The 24,057-nt window shown below is 42.2% G+C and overlaps 2 protein-coding genes, 2 long non-coding RNA genes and 1 other non-coding gene across 5 annotated transcripts; 2 read left to right on the top strand and 3 right to left on the bottom strand.

Annotated features, from left to right (window-relative positions):
- Positions 1 to 6,301: 6,301 nt before the first annotated feature.
- Positions 6,302 to 7,515, bottom strand: LOC126605645 (uncharacterized). The gene is made up of 4 exons (XR_007617019.1): positions 7,244 to 7,515; positions 7,063 to 7,160; positions 6,882 to 6,979; positions 6,302 to 6,706 (listed from the first exon to the last, which is right to left on the bottom strand). It is a non-coding gene; the product is annotated as an uncharacterized LOC126605645 (long non-coding RNA).
- Positions 7,516 to 12,121: 4,606 nt separating this feature from the next.
- On the bottom strand, positions 12,122 to 12,195 carry TRNAI-AAU (transfer RNA isoleucine (anticodon AAU)). The gene has a single exon. It is a non-coding gene; the product is annotated as a tRNA-Ile (tRNA).
- Positions 12,196 to 12,783: 588 nt separating this feature from the next.
- LOC126605638 (protein TIC 55, chloroplastic-like) lies at positions 12,784 to 15,175 on the top strand. Its single transcript, XM_050273048.1, has 3 exons — positions 12,784 to 13,345; positions 13,578 to 13,680; positions 13,893 to 15,175. Exons 1-3 carry the CDS (start codon positions 12,903 to 12,905, stop codon positions 15,012 to 15,014), a joined length of 1,668 nt encoding a protein of 555 aa, XP_050129005.1. The 5' UTR covers positions 12,784 to 12,902; the 3' UTR covers positions 15,015 to 15,175.
- Positions 15,176 to 15,238: 63 nt separating this feature from the next.
- Positions 15,239 to 23,205, bottom strand: LOC126605636 (dynamin-related protein 3A-like). Its single transcript, XM_050273047.1, has 19 exons — positions 22,700 to 23,205; positions 22,335 to 22,617; positions 22,232 to 22,260; positions 22,050 to 22,151; positions 21,846 to 21,914; positions 21,706 to 21,765; positions 21,455 to 21,568; positions 20,903 to 20,951; positions 20,063 to 20,172; positions 19,682 to 19,774; positions 19,481 to 19,573; positions 19,240 to 19,377; positions 18,622 to 18,708; positions 16,963 to 17,005; positions 16,671 to 16,795; positions 16,416 to 16,559; positions 16,264 to 16,316; positions 15,915 to 16,014; positions 15,239 to 15,659 (listed from the first exon to the last, which is right to left on the bottom strand). The coding sequence occupies exons 1-19, from the start codon at positions 23,075 to 23,077 to the stop codon at positions 15,618 to 15,620; spliced, it is 2,112 nt and encodes a 703-aa protein (XP_050129004.1). The 5' UTR covers positions 23,078 to 23,205; the 3' UTR covers positions 15,239 to 15,617.
- Positions 23,206 to 23,318: 113 nt separating this feature from the next.
- On the top strand, positions 23,319 to 23,987 carry LOC126605646 (uncharacterized). Its single transcript, XR_007617020.1, has 2 exons — positions 23,319 to 23,427; positions 23,533 to 23,987. It is a non-coding gene; the product is annotated as an uncharacterized LOC126605646 (long non-coding RNA).
- Positions 23,988 to 24,057: the final 70 nt, after the last annotated feature.

Raw genomic sequence — 24,057 nt, 5'->3', positions numbered from 1 at the left:
GTCACATGCATTCGACATAGATATCCCTGATAGGGAACAGATTACCCCTCGACTTGATAATCAACATGAGGCTTCTCTTAACCCAGTTGCTTCGACCCGAACCATGAGAAGTGGAGGGAGACACCTCTTTGCTGAAGGGGCAGAAGGATCGAAAGCCGTCTTTCGCGATTGTCGGGATTTCCTGAAGCAACGTCGAGAGAATTCCATCCATATAAGCTCAAAGATTAATGACCCAAGGATTTCTGAGAGACTCGGTCCCCTGCCACGGCCCAAACCGGCCACCAATTTGGGGAAGGGGCAACAAGTCCTAGAGAGACATGAGGGTACAGGGGACTCAGAGGTGTTCCGACAGACATACCCTGGAAGCCAGTACAGCGAGTCCAGGGAAAAATCACATGCCCTTGATCAAACCTTCCTAATTCCAATAGGAGATGGAGATTTACGAAAGAAAGCTCCAGTGACACATAACTCCGCTCAGGACCCCCTTGTCCTACAACTTCTTGAGGAAGTAAACAAGTTGAAGGCTGAACGTCAGGCTGAAATACCTGACTGGAACCAACCTAGGTCTGGCCCTCTTACAAGGAGGATCCTCAACACCCCCCTTCAAGCAAAGACAAAGCAAAAGCTTGGCTTGCAACTTTATACTGGAAAAGAGGACTTGATTGAGCACCTTAACCTCTTTGAGTCCACCATGGCATACCAGATGCACACCGACGAAGAACGATGTCTTCTCTTCCCCTCCACCCTCTCTAGTGGAGCTCTAAATTGGTATTGTCGTCTTACACCTGAGACGGTAGACTCATTTGAGGAATTGAGGAAACTATTTGTTTCCCAACACATTTTCCAAACCGATCGCTTGCACTCTGCAGATGACTTGTACACTATCCGCCAGAAGCCAGACGAGTCATTACGTATGTATGTTGGCCGCTTCAGCCATGAATACTCCCGGTGTGCCGAGGCAGACGACAAGACTGCCCTCAAAGCCTTCACGGCAGGCCTACGTGATTGTTTCTTTAAATACATGATCAATGCCAATACTTGGAAGACTTACTCTGAGGTGATGGCACAGGCTTATAACCATGCCTCCGCCGAGGCAAAGACATATCAGGAGAAACCCCCTACAACCATCCTTTATCAACAAGTGGGAGGTGGAAGCCAGACTCACCTAAATGAGAAGACCTCGACTTTCCAAACAGCAGTGGCACCTCCCCATGCCTTGCATAATGCTTCACCGAATCAACAGACATATCAATTTCAAGGCAAGAGGAAGGATTTCCATCCTCACCACTCTCCTTTCAGTAAAAAGAGTAAGGGACACTATCCCGATAACCAAGGGTATCGCCACAATAACGCTCGCCCCCAGGCAGTCAATGCAGTGGGTCAAACCCGCGTCAAGATACCCCCTACCCCAAGGTATGAGACATACACGCCCTTGAATGCCACATGCGCGGCCATTTACCCCAGCATAGCTCACCTGATACCAAAGCCAAAGCCGAGGCACCCAGATTACACGCCCCCGAATAACGCGGGCATGTTTTGTTGCTACCATGAGCATAACGGCCATGATAGCGAGAAATGTATCATCCTCCGTGATCATATTGAAGCTTTGGCACGAGAAGGAAAAATTGATCAATTCCTCCTTCACCCTCAAAGGGATAACCGTAACCAACGCCAGGTGAATGTCATATATTCCATAAGCGGCGGCACACCCATATCTGAATCTTCCAATAGGGCCATGAAAAACAGTGAACGAATTCTGAGGCCTGGTCACCAAGTGTTTCACGTGGAAGACATCAGGGGAGGGAAGTATCAAAAGCCTAACTGGGATCCGATATGTTTCTACCCTGAGGAAGAAAGAGGCATCATCTACCCTCATAACGACCCATTGATCGTGGAGGCTCACATAGCCAACTTTGATGTTCGACGAATCCTCGTAGACACAGGGGCTTCGGTCAATATCATGTTTGCCGAAGCTTTCAGGACACTCAGTGTAGCTGAACACTTGCTCGATCGCTCGATTTCTCCTCTGATAAGCTTCTCCGGTGATATCGTGCAACCCTTAGGGAGCATACATTTACCCTTTACTATTGGTACAGGCCCTTACACGGCTACCATTACCACTAACTTCCTAGTGGTTGACTGCCCAACGGCATACAATGTCATATTTGGGCGCACAGGCATCAATGATCTCAAGGCTATGGTATCCACGCATATGCTGTTGATGAAATTTCCAACCCCCCATGGCAACGGCTACATCAGAGGAGATCAGCTTAGTGCACGATCATGTTACAACACTTCAGTTAAGCAACAACACTTGCCCGGACCCAAGGAAACCCTGTCTGTACATGACCAAGTCACAAAGACCAGCCTAGATGAAGCGAACTTGGATCTTCCTGATAGCAACAATCAACCCGATGATCCTCGAGATGACTCTTTCACCCAGCAAGCCCAACCTGCTGAAGAGTTGGAGAAGGTACCTATCTCAAGAGATTATCCAGATCGCATGGTGAAGATTGGCACCACATTGTCACCACCCCTTCGGTTAGCATTGATATCTTTTTTGAAAGAGAACACTGAAGTCTTCGCCTGGTCATACGAGGACATGCCAGGCATCTCTCCCGATGTCATCTGTCATCGTTTGAGTATTGACCCCAAGATCAAGCCGGTGAGACAGAAGCGAAGATCTTATGATGCTGAACGATACGAGGCAATGAAAGCAGAAGTTGAAAAACTCAAAGGCATAGGCTTTGTCCGCGAAGTCAATTACCCGACATGGGTAGCAAATGTGGTCCTTGTTAAGAAAAATTCGACCAAAGAAAGTCTTTTGCTTCAAAAGGTCTTGTGGAGAATGTGTGTTGACTACACCGACCTAAACAAAGGGTGTCCGAAAGATAGCTTCCCTCTTCCTCTTATTGACAGACTTATAGACTCTACGGCCGGGTGTGAACTCCTGAGCTTCATGGATGCTTACTCAGGATACAACCAAATCCTCATGAACCCTTCGGATCAAGAACACACAGCCTTCACTACCGACAGAGGACTATACTGCTATAAAGTCATGCCTTTCGGCCTAAAGAATGCAGGAGCGACTTATCAGAGACTAGTCAACTCAATGTTCGCCGAGCAGATTGGGAAGAGCATGGAAGTTTACGTTGATGATATGTTAGTCAAGAGCAAACATGCTGACCAACACATCACCAACCTATCTGAAACTTTCACTATTTTGAAGAGGTATCGAATGAGGTTAAACCCCAACAAATGTGCCTTCGGCGTAGGCTCTGGCAAATTCTTAGGTTTCATGATTAGCCAACGAGGCATTGAAGCTAATCCCGAGAAGATCAAAGCAATCCTCGACATGAAGGAACCGGTAACTTCAAAGGACATCCAGAGCCTTACTGGCAAGGTGGCAGCCTTAACCAGGTTCATTTCTAAGGCCACAGACAAATGTGCTCCCTTTTTTAAAGCACTTAAGGGAAGTAGGAAGTACATTACATGGACTGATGAATGTGCCGAGGCATTCAAAAACCTCAAGGAGTACATGAGTAAAGCCCCTCTACTCTCCAAGCCCGAGGTAGGAGACATTCTCATTATCTACCTATCGGTATCAGCTTCAGCCGTAAGTTCCGTTCTCATTCGAAAGGATGGGAATATTGAGCGACCTGTCTACTACGCTAGCAAAGCCTTACAAGATGCGGAGACACGGTACTCTAACATTGAGAAATTGGCTCTGGCATTGGTCATGTCTGCTCGAAAACTCCGCCCTTACTTCCAAGCGCACTCCATCATCGTGCTTACCAATTATCCTCTTCGACAGATACTCCAAAGTCCTGACACTTCAGGGCGAATGATCAAATGGGCAATAGCGTTGGGTGAGTTTGACATCTCCTACCAACCAAAGCCAGCTGAGAAGGGCCAAGCAGTGGCAGACTTCATTGCCGACTTCACATATCCGGTTGACATTGCTTCTACACCTGAAGCAGTGGCTTCATTACCCCCGGAAGCTCAGAAGATAGAACCAACAACCCCAGCATGGAGTCTGTATGTTGATGGCTCATCCAACCAACAGGGCTGTGGAGCGGGACTAGTCTTGACTACACCCGACAAAGTAGCAATGGAGTATGCTCTTCGTTTCAAATTCAAGGCATCAAATAATGAGGCCGAGTATGAAGCCCTTCTAGCAGGATTACGTTTGGCCAAACACCTCGGGGTTAAACAAATTGATATTTTTAGTGACTCCCAATTGGTGGTCAACCAGGTTACCAACAACTTTGATGCTAAGGACAGCTCCATGGCAGCATATCTTGCGCAAACACAACTTTTGCTCAAGCACTTCCACTACCAGATCACCCAAGTTCCTCGAGCGGCAAACAGTCATGCAGACGCCCTGGCTCGCCTCGCCTCGGCTGTGGAAGACAAGATTGGAAGAAAAATTCATGTCGAACTGTTGGCAACACCAAGCACAATGGCCGCAGAAGTATGCAACTTACAACAGGGGGATAGTTGGATCACCCCGATCTATAATTTCCTTGCTCATGGCACCCTCCCAAATGATAAAGTCCAGGCTAAGCAAATTCGATACAAGTCTACCCGCTACCTGATCATCAATGATCAACTCTATAAGCGAGGTTTTAGCCTGCCATACTTAAGGTGTCTTACGCCTGCCGAGGCGGAAATCGTCCTTCGGGAAATACATGAGGGAGTCTGTGGAGATCATGCTGGATCTCGGTCCCTAGCACACAAGACTTTTCGCCAAGGATATTACTGGCCAACACTCCACCAGGATGCCATCAAAGTATCCCGCTCATGTGACAAATGTCAACGATATGCGGCTATTCCTCATTCCCCTCCAGAGCCTCTTACTCCTATGATCAGCCCTTGGCCCTTCGCCCAGTGGGGACTTGATTTGATCGGCCCAATGCCGGCAGGGAAGGGCAAAGTCTGTTACGCAGTCGTTGCAGTGGACTACTTCACAAAGTGGGCCGAAGTAGAACCCTTGGCAACCATTACTGAGGCAAAGATAGAAGACTTCGTGTGGAAGAACATCCTTTGTAGATTCGGCATTCCCAATGCGATAGTCACTGACAATGGGCGACAGTTCGACAACAAGAAGTTCAGGTTGTTCTGCTCTAAGTTCAACATCAACTTATGCTTTGCCTCTCCAGCTCATCCCCAGTCTAATGGACAAGTTGAGGCCATCAACAAAATAATCAAGCGCACTTTGAAAACCAGCTTGGACAAAGCTAAAGGCTGTTGGCCAGAATTTGTACCCCAAGTTCTTTGGTCATATCGCACTTCATATCAGACTTCAACAGGAGAAACTCCATTCTCACTTGCCTTTGGCACAGAGGCGGTTGTCCCTGTTGAGCTCGAGCAAGCAACATTCCGAGTCCAGAACTACATTCAAAGTGAAAATGACAAACAACTCACCCTCAACTTGGATTTAGTCGAGGAACACAGAAACCAAGCTCACTTGAGGAATGTCGCCTACAAGCAGCGCATCTCCAACTATTATGACTCTAGGGTCAAGCCTCGTTCTTTCAAAATAGGAGACTGGGTCTTAAAGAAAAGATTACTCTGCGACAGAGTCCCGAGTGAAGGCACACTTAGTCCAAACTGGGATGGACCGTATGAAGTCATTGGCATCAGTCGCCCTGGCTCTTACACACTTAGAAGCTCCGATGGCAAGACCCTTGGCCATCCATGGAACGCTGATCACTTGAAGTACTACTACAAATAGACTCACGATGTACAAGTGTTGAGCTATAGCCGTTTGGCATCCTATGTAATGAAGGCCATTTGGCAATGAATTCAATAAAGAGGTAATTTAGCCAACTCAGCCCTCACTCTTTTACATTCATAGCAAGCGATGCCGGAACCCTTCTCAATCAGAAAGCAATCCGTCTTCCACAGTCACTACAAAACAAGCAAATGAAGACCGTGTCAAGCGCCAAAAAAAAAAAAAAAAAAAAAAAAAAAAAAAAAACAGCTTCATCCAAAAAGCTTCACCCGAAAAGCTTCACCTCCAAAGCTTCACCTAAAAAGCTTCACCCGAAAAGCTTCACCTCCAAAGCTTCACCCACAAAGCTTCACCTAAAAAGCTTCACCCACAAAGCTTCACCTAAAAAGCTTCACCCGAAAAGCTTCACTTAAAAAAGCTTCACCTACAAAGCTTCACCTACAAAGCTTCAACACAAAACCTTGCTCCAAATAAACAAATTTTGTTCACAAAACCCAAGATGCCCTTGAACTTGTACAAAAACACTTGGGTAAACATAAACATTTTTTGTTTTACACCCACAAGGGCCCAAAATTTTCCTTCTTATTTATTCACTTATATATGTTCTCAAACATATTATAATAGATCCAACAACAAGCCAAAGTCCCAAATTTCATAATGGACAAAAGTACAAGCAATTCATCAATAATGAAGGTGCTACAAAAATTGGAATCTACCCCAAAATAGAAATCCAACCCAAGAGACTTTTTCTCTCTCTCCCTCTTCCGCCTCCTTTCATCTATCAAATTTCTGCAACCTCTGCTCTTCTCCAATGGAGCTGAATTTTGGACACCCTATAGTTCTTGAGCATATGAACAACTTTCAAGAAGGAACCATTTCTGTTTGAGCGACGGAAATTAAAGTGTTGAAGCTCCAAACATGATAGTCGGCTTCTTGCAGATTTCGAAGCTGTTGTGATGTTTCGAAGATCTGGAAATATTTAACCGTTAGTTCATCCTGAATTTTTGATATGTTATGAAAGAGTCGATGAGGAACAACTTCAATGAAGAAAGCATACCGATCTGAACAAGAGAAAATGGAGTTTCGAAGCTCACAACAAATCTGACGGGTTGACAGACAAATAATAACCAGTCATTCATCATACCTGAATTTCTTGAGTTATACAGCTCCGAGGGATCTAAAATTTGGATATGTTGTAGTTCACAAGCTGAGGAACAACTTCAATGAAGAAAGCATACCGATCTGAACAAGAGAAAATGGAGTTTCGAAGCTCACAACAAATCTGACGGGTTGACAGAAAAATAATAACCAGTCATTCATCATACCTGAGTTTCTTGAGTTATACAGCTCCGAGGGATCTCAAATTTGGATATGTTGTAGTTCACAAGCTGAGGAACAACTTCAATGAAGAAAGCATACCGATCTGAACAAGAGAAAATGGAGTTTCGAAGCTCACAACAAATCTGACGGGTTGACAGAAAAATAATAACCAGTCATTCATCATACCTGAGTTTCTTGAGTTATACAGCTCCGAGGGATCTCAAATTTGGATATGTTGTAGTTCACAAGCTGAGGAACAACTTCAATGAAGAAAGCATGCTGATATGAGCAAGAGAAAATAGAGTTTCAAAGCTCACAACAAATCTGACGGGTTGACAGACAAATGATAAACAGTCACTCATCATACCTGGATTTCTGGAGTTGTACTGCTCCGATGGCTCTCCAATTTGGATATGTTGTAGTTAAGGAATTAACGAACAACTTTCATGAAGACAACTTTGTGATTCGACCTACAGATGATGGTGTTATGTTGAAAAACAATTCCGGTTGTTAGGGGAAATGAAAAACAATTCCACCAAAGAAACATCATTATGATGTTTCATCATTATGGTGTTTTCATCATTATGATGCTTTCATCATTGTGATGCTTCCATCATTGTGATGCTTCCATTATGATGTTAATGCACCAACGGTTACACCTTCTGCAATTCCACTTATTCGGGCCTAGCAACTTTCATAAACAAAATCTATGAAGAAAAAGTCCGGGGCTACCACTTAGAAAACAAAAGAATGAAGTTTTGGTACTTACGACATGGACTATTAGCAAGACACCTCATTCGTCAACTCCCTCGACTAGAGACTTGGGGGACTCCCACCATATGCTACTACGCCTTGGTACTCAAAAGTTCGTGACTACTCAGTGACTTGGATTTTTCAAGTCTCCAACCGAGAAGTTTTCCTCACTCGGGAAATTAAGGGAACACTACCTCAAACTACATGCTTCACTCACAAAGCTTCAACAATACAGGTTTCAACAAAAGCAAAAATTCAAAGAACTTTATGAAGAAGGCTTTGGTGTATTTAACACAATATGTTGAAATGAAGCAAAGCTTATTTATTAATATTTTCGATAAGCCACAAATATGTACATATACATGAGTCAAAATAAACAAACAAAAGGGAGCATTCACAAAGGTTGCTTAGGGGAAGTCTCAGCAGTCGGTAGAGCCCCAGAAAGAGAAAGCACCGGAGGGTGGTTATCCGGAGCCTCAGTACTTGACAAAACCCCAGAAGGAGGAGGCATTGGAGGTTCATCATTTGAAGCTTCATTACCAGGTACAGCCCCAGAGGACGAAGGCAATAAATGCCTTTGGAACAAACCCACAAACCGCTGATGATCAAGTAAAACCTTACCATCAGATTCCTTCATCTGGTCAAGCTTCCTCTTCATGTTTGTAGCATAGTCATGGGCGAGCCGGTGCAACTGCTTATTCTCATGCTTGAGCCCTCTAATCTCCTGTTTGAGACTCATCACTTCAGCAGCCAATGATTCAACTTGGCGGGTTCTAGCAAATAGGCGTTGGGCCATATTAGACACAGAACCTGCACACTGAACACTAAGAGCCAGAGAGTCCTTAACAGCCAACTCATCAGACCGTTTGGAAAGTAGTCTATTATCTTTGGGAGTGAGAAGGTTCCTGGCCACCACTGCAGCGGTCATATCATTCTTCATCACAGAATCCCCAACGGTAAGAGGACCAGTAGGGGATATGAAGGATGGGCGCCATATGTTGTCTGGAGAAGGCGTGGCTGTCTCTTCTCCAAGGTTCAAGTCAAAACGACGGTCGGAGGGTCCAGACATTTTCAAATGTGTTGAAGAAGGAAGAGGTCAGATAAATCAAGATCTTAGAAGTGCAAGAAATGAGCTTCTACTGGTAGAGATTCAAGTGTGCTGTGGAACTTAATGTCAGCCTCTATAAAAATCTGCACTCGACGGAGCTTCAGAAATCGAAGAGGCGTTTGTTTTCTCAAAAGCTGGGCTGCTCAGAGACCACGAGGGCCGATCTCAGAAATCGAAGAAGCACCTGCTTTTGCAGCCTCGTCAGCACCTGTCACATGCACAATCAGCTTTACGGAAATTACGGGCAATCTGTCGAAGATTTCTGGTGAAGTAGAAAGCACGTGAATCTTACTGATCAATCACCGCTCTCCATATGCACTATCAACTCCTCGGGTACCACATATAACTTTGTCAAAGATCTCTGACAAAGTTTAGGCACGAGAATTTCGAAGTTCCAGCTACCCTACTATTACACATAAGGGTAAAGGAACAGCACCACTGCTTGACAACTGGAAAGTCCCTATGTGTGTCGACCTCCGTGTTTTGCGGCAAGACAGGTTGGCAAGAACGTCCAACCTTTACTCACATTCGAGAAAAGACTCCCAACATAATTACTTTCTAAAAAACCGGAGTAGCACCGCTTTCCGAATCTCGAGAGTCAGATCCTCGACGGGATTGCTTGTTCGAAAACCGAAGAGGCACAACTCTCAGAACTTCGAGAGCCAGATTTCCTTAGATAAAGCTTGTCTGTAATCTTCACACGTAACATCAGCTTTCCAGATACCACATACCACTTTTTCAAAGTGCTCTGACAAAATTAAAACACGTGAAGCTGGCAGCTCCCACTACATTGCTGTGACCAAGAAGGGTAAAGGAATAGCATTACTACTTGTTATTGGGAAATCCCTATATACATTGACCTCCCTCCTCAACGGACAGAAAAACCTGCAAAAATGCTCAACCCTTTCTCGCATTCGAAAAGGCACCCTCAACATAACCTCTCGAAATACTCAGCTTTATTTCCCCCCGATAATGCCTCAGCAAATAAGCCACACCAAGAACAAGAGTATCTCATATCATCAGGGTCGAAAGCAAGAGTATCCCATATCATGCTTTCTCCCTGTCTTTGTCTTTGTCCTTGTCCACACCTGCAGGACAAGGAGAAAGAGAGCAGTCAGTCGGAACCTGAAATCAAACCTCCAATTTGGAACTGACTGCCTGGAGCCTTTGCCTGGTTGCTTACTTAGCATTGCTCTCGAGTACTCATCCTCAACTGCTGTCAAGGTCACGAATTCCACCGGCAAATACCTCATGACAGTTGATCAGATATTGGCTCTTTACACTGAAGCTGCCAAGCGTGGATGAGTCACTATGAAGGAATGTTCTGAAGGACCATTTAAATGCAAAGGTTGCACACCACTTCTGCCATGCAAAAGATTGAAGCAGAAGGTTCAACGGTGAGCTGAAACAGATCACTACAGCACGACACCTTTCCATACCACATTCATTATTCCGTCAACAGCAAAAGTATCCCATATCATCAAGGTCGAACATACTCTAGATTTGATGGACTTGTTTTGACCCTCAAATTTTTGAGTCGGCCTTATACTCTGAAGGGCACCAGAAAACCCTCCAGCACAGTTCAAGAATAAGCCTGTGGAAAGTTACTTCTTCAAAAGCAAAAGTATCTCATATCATCTCTTATCCATTTGCTTCTCCTTATCCTGGCAGTTGAATGAGAGACAAGGAGAAGGAGAACAATCAACCGGAAGCCGAAGTCAAACCTCTGATCCTGGGTTGCTTACTTGGAAGTTTGACTGCTTACCTTGTCTGTCACCTCTTTCGGCAGATCTCCTAGCTCGGCGACTTGGGGGACTCCTACTATAGGGTTTGTATCACACTTGACTAAGCCCGAAACTACAACTAAGCTTCAAGTGAAATTGATACATTACCTTGTGCGTCAACATAAGCTAAATATACCATTCCCGGATGGAGGAAAGGTACTTCCAGAGAAGGGCAGATGAAGATCAGACCACACTTCGGTACTTAGAAGTTTCGTGATTACTTAAGGGATTGGATCTTGCAAGTCCCCAACCGAGGAGTTTCCCTCACTCGGGAACTTAGGGGAGCACTGTTTGTACCATACTTGACCAATCCCGAAACTACCGAGCACCGGCCAACGCTATACTGTCAATGACCCAGAAGAGTTCCCCTCCGACCAGGAGGCCAATCACTACTCGACACGTGTCAAGATTAGAAGCCAATCAGAGCGCAGCACGTGTCAACATCAAGAACCAATCATAACATGACACATGTCAATGTGACAAAGCTACAAGTTTTTCTATAAATAGGGGTCATCCCCCCACAATATTGCCTAATGCCATTTTGTGTTAAATCATTCACAAGAACTCACTAAATTGAGAGCTTGATCCTTTGTACTTGTGTAAGCCCTTCACTACTAATAAGAACTCCTCTACTCCGTGGACGTAGCCAATCTGGGTGAACCACGTACATCCTGTGTTTGCTTCTCTGTCTCTATTCATTTACGTACTTATCCTCACTAGTGACCGAAGCAACCAAGCGAAGGTCACAAAACCTGACACTTTCTGTTGTACCAAAGTCTTCGCTGATTTTGTGCATCAACATAACGATTTCAAGTAGATGATTAACATTGAAGTTATTGAGTACATGATGTTTTGTTATACATAGAAGGAATTTGAATGATTTTGATTCTTAAATCCTATGCGTTTATTAAACATAGAGTATGAAACTCATTTCACTTTTTTATTTTATTAACAAGTAGAATCGGAAAAATGTGAGTAATCATGAATTTTTTTATGGAAAGATACATGTAGAGTTGAGGAACAAATAAATCAATTGATAGTCGACTCGGGCGTAATCAAATTGACTAGAACGTTTCTTCTACGTTCAAATTCTTGTAATTCATCATCTGCAATTTGAAGTGGGACTTTGAAAAAGAAGGCAACCAGTCAGTGTAAAATTGCTTTTCTATCCATCGGGAACAAACAAACACCAACCCACCCACCAATTCTCGTTTTCAAATTGTGAGCATTCATCAACCTAATCCGTACCTCCATTTCCACTTAACCAAAAGGAACAAGGAAGAAGAAAAGCTCCTGGTTGGGCCCACCAGAACCAGCAGAAAAAAGGAGAGGAGGAACGAACACCGCCTCGCTGTACCGCCGAGGACGTGCGGAGGGAGAGAAACGACAAAAAAAAAGGAGGGAGAGGAAAAAGGGAAATGGCCCATACAGGTCTCGAACCTGTGACCTTCGCGTTATTAGCACGACGCTCTAACCAGCTGAGCTAATAGGCCAGTTGTTGATACCGTAAATTGTTTCATTGTTTACATAAATCCAAAAAATTTCAAGCCCAATAAACTTTTCCTTATAAATTTACAATGAGTTCCTTTTATATCCATATTATTTGCAACTACATAGTAACGGTATCCCGAGCTCATCGAGGAGATAAAAGTAGTGTTTGAAAGTATATGGGTTGCCACATTCGGTTTTCTGTTTATCACATCAGAAGTAAATTGGTGTTGGAGTTCATTGACCTAGTCATCTCCAGTCATCTCTCACAAAAGCATGAGCCTCGTATATTATGGTTCCACTTCCACTCGATGACCTCAAGTGATCTACAATCAATTAATTCCACTCAGTGTAAGAGTTGTCTTACTCAGTTAAACATGCCTAATATCTTTTCACACACTTGAAATAGGGTTTGTTTTACTATTGTAAATGATGTTTAGTACCTAAGGGGGACATGTGTACGTGTGAAACTTAATCAGTCTTAGCACTATTTCTTGTTGACTGACCAAACTCCAAACATTATGTGGCTAACATAAGTGCAACAAGCACATAAGCAACCCCCAATACAGTTTCACTCTCTCACTCCTCTCTCTCTCTCTCTCTCTCTCTCTCTAGACTCACATATTCACATGGCTTTATTTCCTCCTTGGCCTTCCCCCTCTTCCTTTTATTTCCATGTCACCATCTTGTTTCCTCCCCAACTCAATCAAACATGGCTTTGTTCCACCCCCTCTTCTCCCATTCCACCTCCCCCCACCTCCCCCAAACCCCCAAGAAACCACAGCCGCTCAAACTCCTCTTATCTCTCTCCCCACCAACCCATCCCCGACCCTTCATTCCTTCCAGAAAGATGAGCTTCAGCAGCATCAAGTGTGCTGCAGTTGCAGACACCAAACCTCCTCCTGCCGCTTCTCCGCCACTTGATGAGGATCAGGAGGATCACAAGGTACTGGTGGGTCCAACCACCGAGGCGGAGAGGAGGGGAGAGAGGGTAGCGGCGGATTATGATTGGACGGAGGAATGGTACCCTCTGTACCTCACCCAGGACATTCCGGAAGATGCTCCTCTGGGTCTCACGGTGTTTGATAAGCAGCTTGTGCTCTATAGGGACGGCAATGGAGAGCTCCAGTGCTACCAGGATCGCTGCCCCCACAGGTAACTGTGTCTTTTGATTCTAGATTCTTCTAGATATTTGAAGTTCAAGTGGCTAATTTAGAGTCCAAAATAGTTGTTAGTGTTGTATTAACTTACTAATTAAAGTTCGGAGAGCTAGTGTGCATGTTTATGTTGTAACGTTTTTTAATTTAAATGTTTAAAAGTCGTTAGCGTTGTAATATCTTACTAACTAGTCATGACTTGTGAATCATGACAATCCACTCTTAGCTAGGTTGGCGAAACTATCGGAAGGGCAGCTGATTGATGGAAGGTTGGAATGTTTGTATCATGGTTGGCAATTTGAAGGCCAAGGAAAATGTGTAAAGATTCCTCAGGTCTGTGTCTCTCGCCTTTTGTTCACGCACTAACAAGGACGAGATGCTACTGTGAATCTGATAGTATCTCGAGCTAATTACGCACTGTTTTTTTGAGAAAATAAAAGAACATGGCAATTCGTGATTATCTGGGATACCTTCGTAGTGATAGAGACTCTTGAATCAGTGTCTGTTAACTATGTTGAATGCCTAATTATGTTTTTGTACTACAGCTTCCAACAGATGCGAAAATTCCGAAATCAGCTTGCGCAAAAACATACGAGGTGAGGGACTCACAAGGGGTTGTGTGGGTTTGGATGTCTCACAAGACACCACCAAACCCGGCTAAGATTCCATGGTTTGAGAACTTCGCTCGGCCGGGGTTTCAAGACACTTCCACGACTCATGAGCTCCCTTATGATCACTCCATACTTCTGGAGAATCTCATGGATCCTGCCCATGTTCCAATCTCACATGACAGGACGGATTGGAGTGCGAAAAGGGAAGACGCTCAACCATTGCGTTTTGAGGTCACTGAACGAACTGATCGAGGATTCGCAGGCTGGTGGGGCAAGGCAACTGATCCATCGGCAAAAAGCTTCTTGAGGTTTGAGGCACCATGTTCTCTTCAAAACAACAGGGAAATTGTTGATGAAAAAACTGGGGAAAAACACTACTTTTCGGGTCTATTTCTTTGCAGACCAACTGGACAAGGGAAGTCTATGCTCATTGTGAGATTTGGTGGAACAAAAAGGTCCCCGGTCGCGAAACTGTTTCCAAAATGGTACTTTCATCAGAATGCAGGCAAGGTTTTCGAGCAAGATATGGGATTTCTTTCGTCGCAGAACGAGATACTCATGAAGGAAAAAGTACCCACCAAAGAGCTGTACCTTAACCTGAAATCTTCAGATACTTGGGTGGCTGAATACCGAAAATGGATGGACAAAGTAGGGCATGGAATGCCTTACCATTTCGGACACAGCACAATCTCGTTGCCCAAAGAACCGGCTGTTGTGGAACACGCACCAGCCGGACTTGTAGCCGGCGCTTCTGCATCTTTCCCGGCAAAGGGAGGCATTGGATCCATGCACGCTCCAAACTTGGCCAACCGGTATTTCCGGCACGTGGTTCACTGCAAAATCTGCAGCGGCGTTGTCAAAGCTTTCCAAGCATGGCAAAAGGGCCTCACTGCTGTTGCTGTTGCATTTGCTGCATTGGCAATTCTTGTCTCAGGCAGGCAGTGGAAGGCCATTCTATTAGTCTCAGCAGCTATCAGCTCTGCTGGGGTTTATGCATGCTCGTACGCGGTGGCATTGAACACAACAAACTTCATAAGGACGCATAGGAGATTATGAGCTGCCGGGAAGACGATTTGAAATTATAAATTTGTACTTTTTATACGTTTGGATTCTCATTGGATGCTTAAGATCCAACCCTTGTTGTGGCTTTCTCAAAACTATCATGGCCGAGTGGCCTAACTCGCATCTGCGTTATCAGATAGTTTCGTTATCTTGTATACCTTGCTTGCAAAATATACAGTATATACTCACACCCATTTTTCACTAGTTAAAGAAAAACGTTTTTAAAACCGAAACTCTTGCAGCACCGATCAAAACTCCCTGCGCATACAACTCTTGTATTTTGAACCGACTATTTAATCATCATACAACTTATTCATTCCATATGCAAAAAAATGATACAGGAGGAGGACGCCTACAACCTGGTAATCACTAATGCTAATCGCTTAATGGACCACCATAATACTAGTATATTTGATATCAAACCCATGTGGACAATGCCTGATTTTCTCGTCAAATTGATCTTCAAGCTGTGGTGTTAGTCGTGTATGGCATGGAAAACGAATGGTGCGTGAACTGGCTCACCTCAGATGTTTTGTGCAGATGGGGCAAAGTACTCGGAATCCTTGACGGTCCAACCGAAAAATCAGTGCCAATACTTTAAGTTTGGGTTGAAACATCAAATTCGACCTTCTCGAGTGTCTAGATCAAGCAAACAGTTCAAGTTTACTCATTGGAAAAGAAAACCAACAAGAATTTCTACATAATAACTTACAATTTATGAAATCCTAGGAGTAAAACTATACAAATTAAGAGAACTCAACAGGGGATTACTCAATGAGGCTTCCAAGAGCCTTTCTTTGTGAATTTTGGGTCCATGAAAAACATAGAACCAAGGCAAAAAGAAGGCATGGAAAGCAGGCATTTACTGCTCAAACATTAAAAGTTTAAAACTACCTGAAGAGATTGCTTCAAAACCTCGTACAACTTTTGGTCACATTTTCTTTTTGAATCAAGTTCATCATGCTCCTTCAGCAGTTCTTCAAACAGGTTCTCTCTGCATAATTAGCGTGAGCAAATCACCCTCGAAGTTCCAATCAACAATATGCAGCAAAACCAACAGAAACACATTCATGCAGGATATCGAGTAATTCACAGAAGTCATGCCGGTAATGCAGTGCTTTTATTTGTGTTACAAATGCAGTCCGTGTCTTTCACATAGTCATAATAAAGACTAAAAATGTCGTATGATGGCCTGAAAAAGGACTGTATTCCCGCTTTTCAACCAACAGCATACGTCACATACCTGTACAGTTTTTGAATAAAGCCCGTTTGAAGGTTTTTTATCGTAGAGTTGACCTATGCCACAGTAAGAACGATACATGTTAATGTACTTCATAGTAACCGTAATATAATTATTAACATATTGAAAAGAAAAAAAGAAGAAAATAGGTATACCAGAAAGTGCATTATAGCTTTTGGAACTAGGTCTTGAATGTTCTTTCTGACAATGTCATAATAGGATTTCAACAGTAATTTGGTTACAATAATTTCCGCTGCTTCATTTTCTGTTGTTTCAACTGGCCTTAAGATGGATGGTGGCTGAAATCAGCGAGGACAGAGGGAAAAACAAAGGGGTCACATTTAAATTCTAAAATGAATAAGTAGATAATAAGTTGTAAAGAAATAAAATTCTGTGAACCACAGATGTACCTCTCTCAAATTGATTGTGGAGGGCATTGACTCTGAATGACGTTGTTCACCAAAAGGTGTACCAGACTGTGCGGCTGATGTCCTATTCCCAAATACAGATGGAATACCCCAAGTCTTCGTAGAACCTGTTAACAAAATTCATTGAACTTAGCAATGGCAGATTAATAGATATACATACCATCACATACACATACACACACACACATACGCACAAGAAACATGTTAACAAAATCAAGCAGTTTCAATATCCCGAAGGTAGCAGAATGCTTGGATATAGTAGACATGAGTTTACCAGAAGATACAGGATTCTCTTTATTCAGCTGAGGACGACTTCCCTGCCAAACAAAAAAACTATATTAAGATCGAAGGCATCCTATGAAAGAAAAAAGATAGCCAAAAGTAGTAAGGCCCTCCAAACTAGCTTTCACAAATCTAAGTTTACCCCCATTAACTTGGATTCGCAAATTAACTTTTAGCCAACTTGAAAACTGATTTAAAAGGAAAACACTGCTCGTAACCAGAGTTTTCTTCACAAACAATCCAAATCTGATAAATTTCAGGGTAGAGAAGGAACTAGAATACGGCATATTTTCTTGTGCTAAAAAACTAAAGAGGAGCAGATCTTTTCTTCATTCTAGCACTATGTGGTCGCCCCAGCTTTTGTCTCTACCAGGTTCAACAACCTCAGCCCCTTCCAATATCACACTTGCCCCATTAGCTAGGTTAATGGAAATTGAACACCAAAAAGTAGCTAGGCTAAAGGAAGATCATAAAAATTCAGGTCATAGGGCCCCAAAGAGTAAGCGAGGACCTCCAATTTCTTAGAGGCCGCACTTTGTCCTGCTTGGACTATGAAATCTTCGCTCCTATTGGTTCTGGGGATTTTCCCCACCTTTTGTCTTTCCCTTCTCTTTTTGTTTGGAATACCCAGTTTCACTCCTGTAATATTGTCAACTAAAACTGAACAGCATACTTGGTAAGGTAAAATTCCATTCATAACTGTCTTAGCCTGAACAGTTATAGATGTCTGGCCTTCAACATCCGTAACACCATGAAACATACAAGAACAACTTTGAGGTAAACCAGATAATTGACAAACCCTTTTATATGAGATCTAATGATGATTGGGTTGAATAATAGTGCAAAGACAATAAAGAATAAATTGTGTTACCCTAAAAGAAGGAATATAGCATGCAACCACTCTAAATCTATTGATATGAACTTGATGATAGAGATTGTTTATACCATATTTAGTGCCTCGTATTTAGACCTCGTATAAATACTCGGGGAACTTAAATGTAATTATGTAATAAAGGAAGGGGCAAATATGTAATTAGGGGAGGAGCCCTTATTCTATAAAAGGGCCTCCTCACCCTCACAAAGGGGGGGTCTCTCCTCATCCCTCTCAAAGCTCTCACTCTCAGAGCTCTCTCTCCCTCACTTCTCAGAGAAATATAATACAATCAGTGTGGACGTAGCCCAAACTTTGGGGTTAACCATGATACATCTTGTGTCATTTACATTACTTGCAGATTCACGGTCGGATTTACGTTGGTCCAAGACCTCCGGTTTTGTGCATCAACAGAGATCATACAAAAAGTTCTCTCAATGAGAATGAAGAACCAAATCCCAATAACTTTTTCCTTTCTCAAAATAAGAACGAAAAATACACTAAACAGAAATCTCCATAGACTGTCAATAAAAAATAAAGCCACCACTGTATATTTTCCTTTTCTGATCTCTCAGATCATATCAAACCGAGATTTCAAATTCATAATTGACTTTGGGTAATATGAAGGGACTTCTGTAATAAAAATAAAACATAGGACTGCAAGATTAAAGAAACTGAAAGTTCATGACAATATATTTGCTATGAATCCAACACATGATCAGGATTCAGGACTGCTTCATCATGTCTAAAATTATCATTCACCAATGTTGTAGAAGATACCTGTTGTGCTTTCAACTCTTGCATAGCAAGCTCAGAAGCTTTCTTCCCACCTATAAAACATGGATGCGATGTGTTTATACAATCCACCTGAATGAAAGAAAGTTGGGCAATCAGCATTTGAGTAAATGTGAAAGAGATAAAACCATAGCATGTAAATCTGAGCAATTACTTAAAAGAAAACATATATTATCAGTGAAGAGATAAGTACTGAGCACAATTTTGTGTGATATGACCAACAGATCTAAGAATTGGCCATTTTCATTTCAAGAGTGTCACGTTGAATTGAACACACCATTGGTAGTAAGAACCACCCAAAAGCGAAATTAAGGGTTGAGAAAAATATAGGATACCATACACTGCAGAGTTGAAAATTTACTGTACTGCCAAAATGTTAGAATCACAATTTTTTCAAAGGGTTGAGGAAGGTGCCTTTTTTTGTTTTACCAGTTACTATTGCCAACTCAATTTGATTAGATTTTAGAATATTCCGGTATTTTAACACTATTTTGAGAGTCCATGAAATCATTTTAACAAAAGCTGTACATACATGTCAGCCTTGATTTAAATTTTTAGTGAATAAACTTTAGTTTTAATTTAACAAGGTTAACAAAGACATACCTCCATCTCAATAAGATTTTCTATCATTCTCTGAGCAGGCTTTACACCTTCCCGCAAAAAGTTGATCATGATTTCATCCATATGCTTTCTCAAAACTGGAAACCTTTGCAACTCAATAACCGCGCAATCGTGGCTTATCTGCAGGGGAAATTATATCTTCCTGATTATACTTACACCTCAGGATTCATGGACATACTATAAGAATTCCATAAGCACCACAGGTGCATAAATCATATCTCACCTTAACTAGTTCATCGTAAACAAAACGCAGACACTGACAGCTTGGGTCTAGCAATCGAGCAATTTGTCTTCTTACTAAAATTTCAAATGGGACCTAACAATAATTCAAAAACATATCAGGCAATGCTGAGTAGAACCAAAGGCATCGGCGTTATACTAGGGAAAATGCAAAACTACAGCATGTAATCATCATTATACTCACCTCAGGCACAAATAGAGCATTTTTTGCACCAGAAGCATTTTGAATAGCCGTTCGAATATCATCATCAGTTAGATCGTCGGAGGGGTCCACACCCTACAATTCCTGAGAGTTAGTATAGCCAATCTGATGGTACATGTCTTACACTGGAACATTAGTTCTACAACTCGGTGCCTTGAAAATGTTATACATAAGACTATTGTTTTCTTCAAGACAAATTTCACGGTATGCTGACACCAAACAAATATGCAGAAGACAGCAACTGACGACATAGTAGTCTATAGTTTTAGATTAAAAAGTACCAAAAGGACGAAAGCAAGATAAACAATTAACAAAGGTCATTAAAGAAATTGCATGTTTAGAAAAAATTATAGTGCATTGTACCTCCAAGCTTTTTACAAAAATTGACTGGAGAATGTAGTGGATCCTGGCTCCTCCTGACAATTCTTTTGTTGACATCTCCTGACTTTTTCCCTCCACCATGGCAGCATAAGCTGTCCATTAGTGAAACAGAGAGAGAGAGAGAGAGAGAGAGAGAGAGAGAGAAGGAACATTAACAGCATCAGTGAAAACAGCTAAGATGAAAATAACGACAAACAAGGTAGTACTTGAACAGCATGCTCTATTAGTATAAATGTCCTAAAAACAAGTTGCTTAGAATCATAAAAACCATGATTACAAAAATTAAAGAAGACTACAAGACTTTAGAGAAAGGCTTTCCTTTTACATTAATTTCAGTCGAGCCACATGGTTAAGTCCATTTGACATCATTGTTATTTTCCACAAACGCATAGTTTCTCAGGTCAGTAAAGTTCATATGATATGGTAAGCGGTAATATTAACTTAGTCTGAGAGAAAAAAAAAATTAGAGAAATCAAGTTTACAGTATTTCTCACTCATGCAAATTGGATTGGGTGGATTTCCTTCCAGCTCTACTGCACCCCAACCCCATTGCAGGAATTTCTTTCACTATCACACGCTTCATAACCAGTCACAGAAACGCCTGATAGCTTTCACTACTAAATCCTCTTCGAGAAGTTGGCTAATGTAATACAATACTCTCTCTCTATGACAAATACAAATCCAATTCTTGGGAAAAAACAGCACTAACAAATCTAAGAAAGATAAATTAAGTGGTCCTTTGAGGAATATCATACATGATTCCAAGTCATGCAGGCAAGTAAAAGATTGACATTTAACAAATAACACAGATCGAAATCTCACCTTCACAATATTTTGTCAAAATGTTCAACAAAATCATTCCCTGATCCATCTGGTTCAGGACAAGTGACAAAAAATGGTTAGAAACAACTAAAATGTGAAGAGTATATTATCTATTCCAATAACAAGAGAAAGGAAGAGGGGTAAGTTTTTTAATGTGAATGCATCTGTCTATGCACTTCGCTATGTGCAGCAGCAATTTCAAGTTTTCAAACCAATAACAACAAAATCCCAATTACTTACTAAGATCAAAAGTACAAGTCTTCCATCATGGTGCACAGTCAACACTATCTAGCAAAATATCTTTATAGACTGGTCATGAATAAAAATAAAAATAAAAAAGAAGAGGACAAGGGTCCTGCCAATGTGATTAAGAAAAAATGATGACGCAAATGCGCATTGGACTTGGACATAGTGTTTGGATTTCAACAGTATGTAATTTGGATGTGAATGCAACAATTCAACAGTATGTAGGGAACAGTTGTTTTCTAACTCTCTGCATGCATTAAATGCAGTAGAAAACACCAGCAGCTCATAAGTTGTTTTGCAACTCACTTTAGATTCTAAAGGTAGCCCATATGCTTGCAATTCTTTCGAAACAGAAACCATTTGAGAATTCAACCGAGCCTTCAAATCAGGGAGAACCCTTCTGATATGCTGCTCCAGAATCTAACACAGAAATCGACCATGACAACAGTGCAAAAACAAATAGAGTACGCAATAATATATAAAAAAATGATACATAACCACCTAAGAATTTCATTTCCCGTTAGTATAACTTTGTTATGCCTTTGGTTCATACCAACCTGATTCAACTTCCTTGCTAACTGGGGCATGCCGCAATGATCCAAGAGTTTACTATATACCTTTAACATGTAATAAAGATGTTAAGTGCCAACACAAACAATTATCATTTTTCTCTAAATACAAAGAAAGCGAACAGTACAAGGTGCCTATTGAAGAATTTCTCCTCGTAAGCAAGGGCAGCAGCAATCCCACAGTTTCTATTGATGTCCTGTGTCACAAGAATAACACTTAAGTAATAGAGCCTGAACGCTGCACCCACATTTTCTTTTGTAAGAGTAAAACTTGGCAATGTACTAAACAAAACAAATGGATGCTACAAAGAAGCTATTTGAACAATTCATACCTCCTGGCTACGATTCACAACACCAACATAACCGAGCTGCAGCGGAATAATTTTCCCAAGCAAAAAGTCACGAGCATCGGTGCCCCTGTCCATTATATCAAGCTACAGATAGAACAATATTGTCATATTATGCAACAACTGAGGCATCTAATAAACCGGAGTCTTAAGAGGAGATCACAAACCTTGGTGATCACACCGATTGTTCGAAAACCTGTTAATACATTTGCGTCAGTACACTATGCATTCGATGTAAAAGTCGAATTCATAAGTAAAATGTGCAGGTACCTGTCGCGTCAGCTTCTCTAGCCATCTGTAGTGCATCGGAGGTTGCCAAATCCGAATTCGCAGGACTAACCGCTAATATAATACAGTTTTGCTGGATAATATAGCCCATAATCATCTTCCTAACCATTGCTTCTATGTCTCTTGGTTGATCTCCCACCGGAACTTTCGTGATTCCAGGCAAATCAACCAGAGTCATATGAAGCACATTCGGAGAGATAATCTTCAGCCGGATTTGCTTATCCGAAACCCTTTTGTTCAATCCGGCCTCCCTATCCGTCTCCGCCTGCGCTGACAAAACAATGGTCAATTTATCACAAGCCAGTAAACTAGAAGCAGCATTGATGAAGAAGAAGCTCAATCCGTACCTGAATTTCGTGGCGGATTGCGGAGAAGTCGTAGAAGCGTTTTCCGGGCAAGTGGCGGAACTCGCCCCATTCGGTGTGTTCATCACCGGGCACCGCCGCGCGATTCTCGAGCATCAGCACGAGCGGCCGCCGAGTGCAGATGTCACGGCCGCGGGGGAGGAAGTCGCGGCCAACGAGGGCTTCGAGGACGCTCGATTTCCCGCTGCTCTGGCTTCCCACGACCGCCACTTGAGGCAGCGAAATCTGCGGCCTATCGCTGCCCACCGGCGCGAGAATGTCCTGGAGCTTGTTGATCATCGGAATTAGCGACGAGCCAATCGTCACTGAAGGTCTTGGAGTGGTCGCCGAGGAGTGGACTTCCATAGCTTTTTCTCCCATAGTGTGATTTTAGAGAGAGAAAACTTACACTGTGATTACTGAGAGTAAGGTAGAGAGAGTGAGTGAGAGAGAGAGAGAGAGAGGGTTTTGAAGGTGGAGGTTTAAAGCGTGTGCCACAGTTTAGCCGGTGTTTCTTGGAGCAGAAGGAAGCAGAAAGTGGAGGGGTCTGTTTCTGTTTCTTCAAGAAAAAAGGTGGGAATCTTTTTGGTTGTTTGGGTTTAGATGAGCATGTGGGCCATTGCATCTTGATCCGACCGTTGGAAATAACGGACCAGTACACCGAACAAATCCCACTGGTTATTCCTCTGCACACCAAGAAATTTCAAGCATCTAATACCACGCATAGTCAAGTAAAGCTTTCTGATATATTTCATATATTTTTATTGCTTTTGTTATCCTTAAAGCATCTAATACCATGGAATAATTTCATTTGTATCCTTAAAAAACTTTTGTAGGCTTTGAATTCGAATGTACGCGGTGACCACTGGAGATGAAGAGAGGAAGCCAACTTATTGTTATTGCAGAAGCAGCTATGCCATGCATAGAGATTGCAGAAAGCCAACTTACAGTTATCTTGGACATTCTTGAGTCTGCATTACCATAGGCTTAATTGAAAATTTTGCTTCTATCGTAAAGTACAAGAGATTGTAGGCAAAGTTATTGAGTTAGATAGTTTTGGATCCGGTTGGTTTCTGCAAAACGAATTTTTTGTGTGTGATTTTGAATCTACATATTCTGTGCTTATTAATTTTGAATTTGCAGAAAAGTTGTGCTTGTAATGTAAGCATGTGTTGGCATGAAATCTCATTTTCCAACCAAGGCACTCTTACTTTTGTCTTAGCATCAAAACCTGATATAAAACAGAGCAATGTAAAATGCTTATCAGAAACAAAGGCATCTTAAAAGCAGATGGGAGGGGGCGGGAAATGCAGCAGAAAAAAGTCTGGAAAATTGGGCTTTAAAGATGCTTTGGAGCTGTA

This window comes from Malus sylvestris, chromosome 15 (genome assembly GCF_916048215.2).
Source record: "Malus sylvestris chromosome 15, drMalSylv7.2, whole genome shotgun sequence".
NCBI lineage: Eukaryota > Viridiplantae > Streptophyta > Magnoliopsida > Rosales > Rosaceae > Malus > Malus sylvestris.
This window is presented reverse-complemented; position numbering and strand designations above follow the sequence as displayed.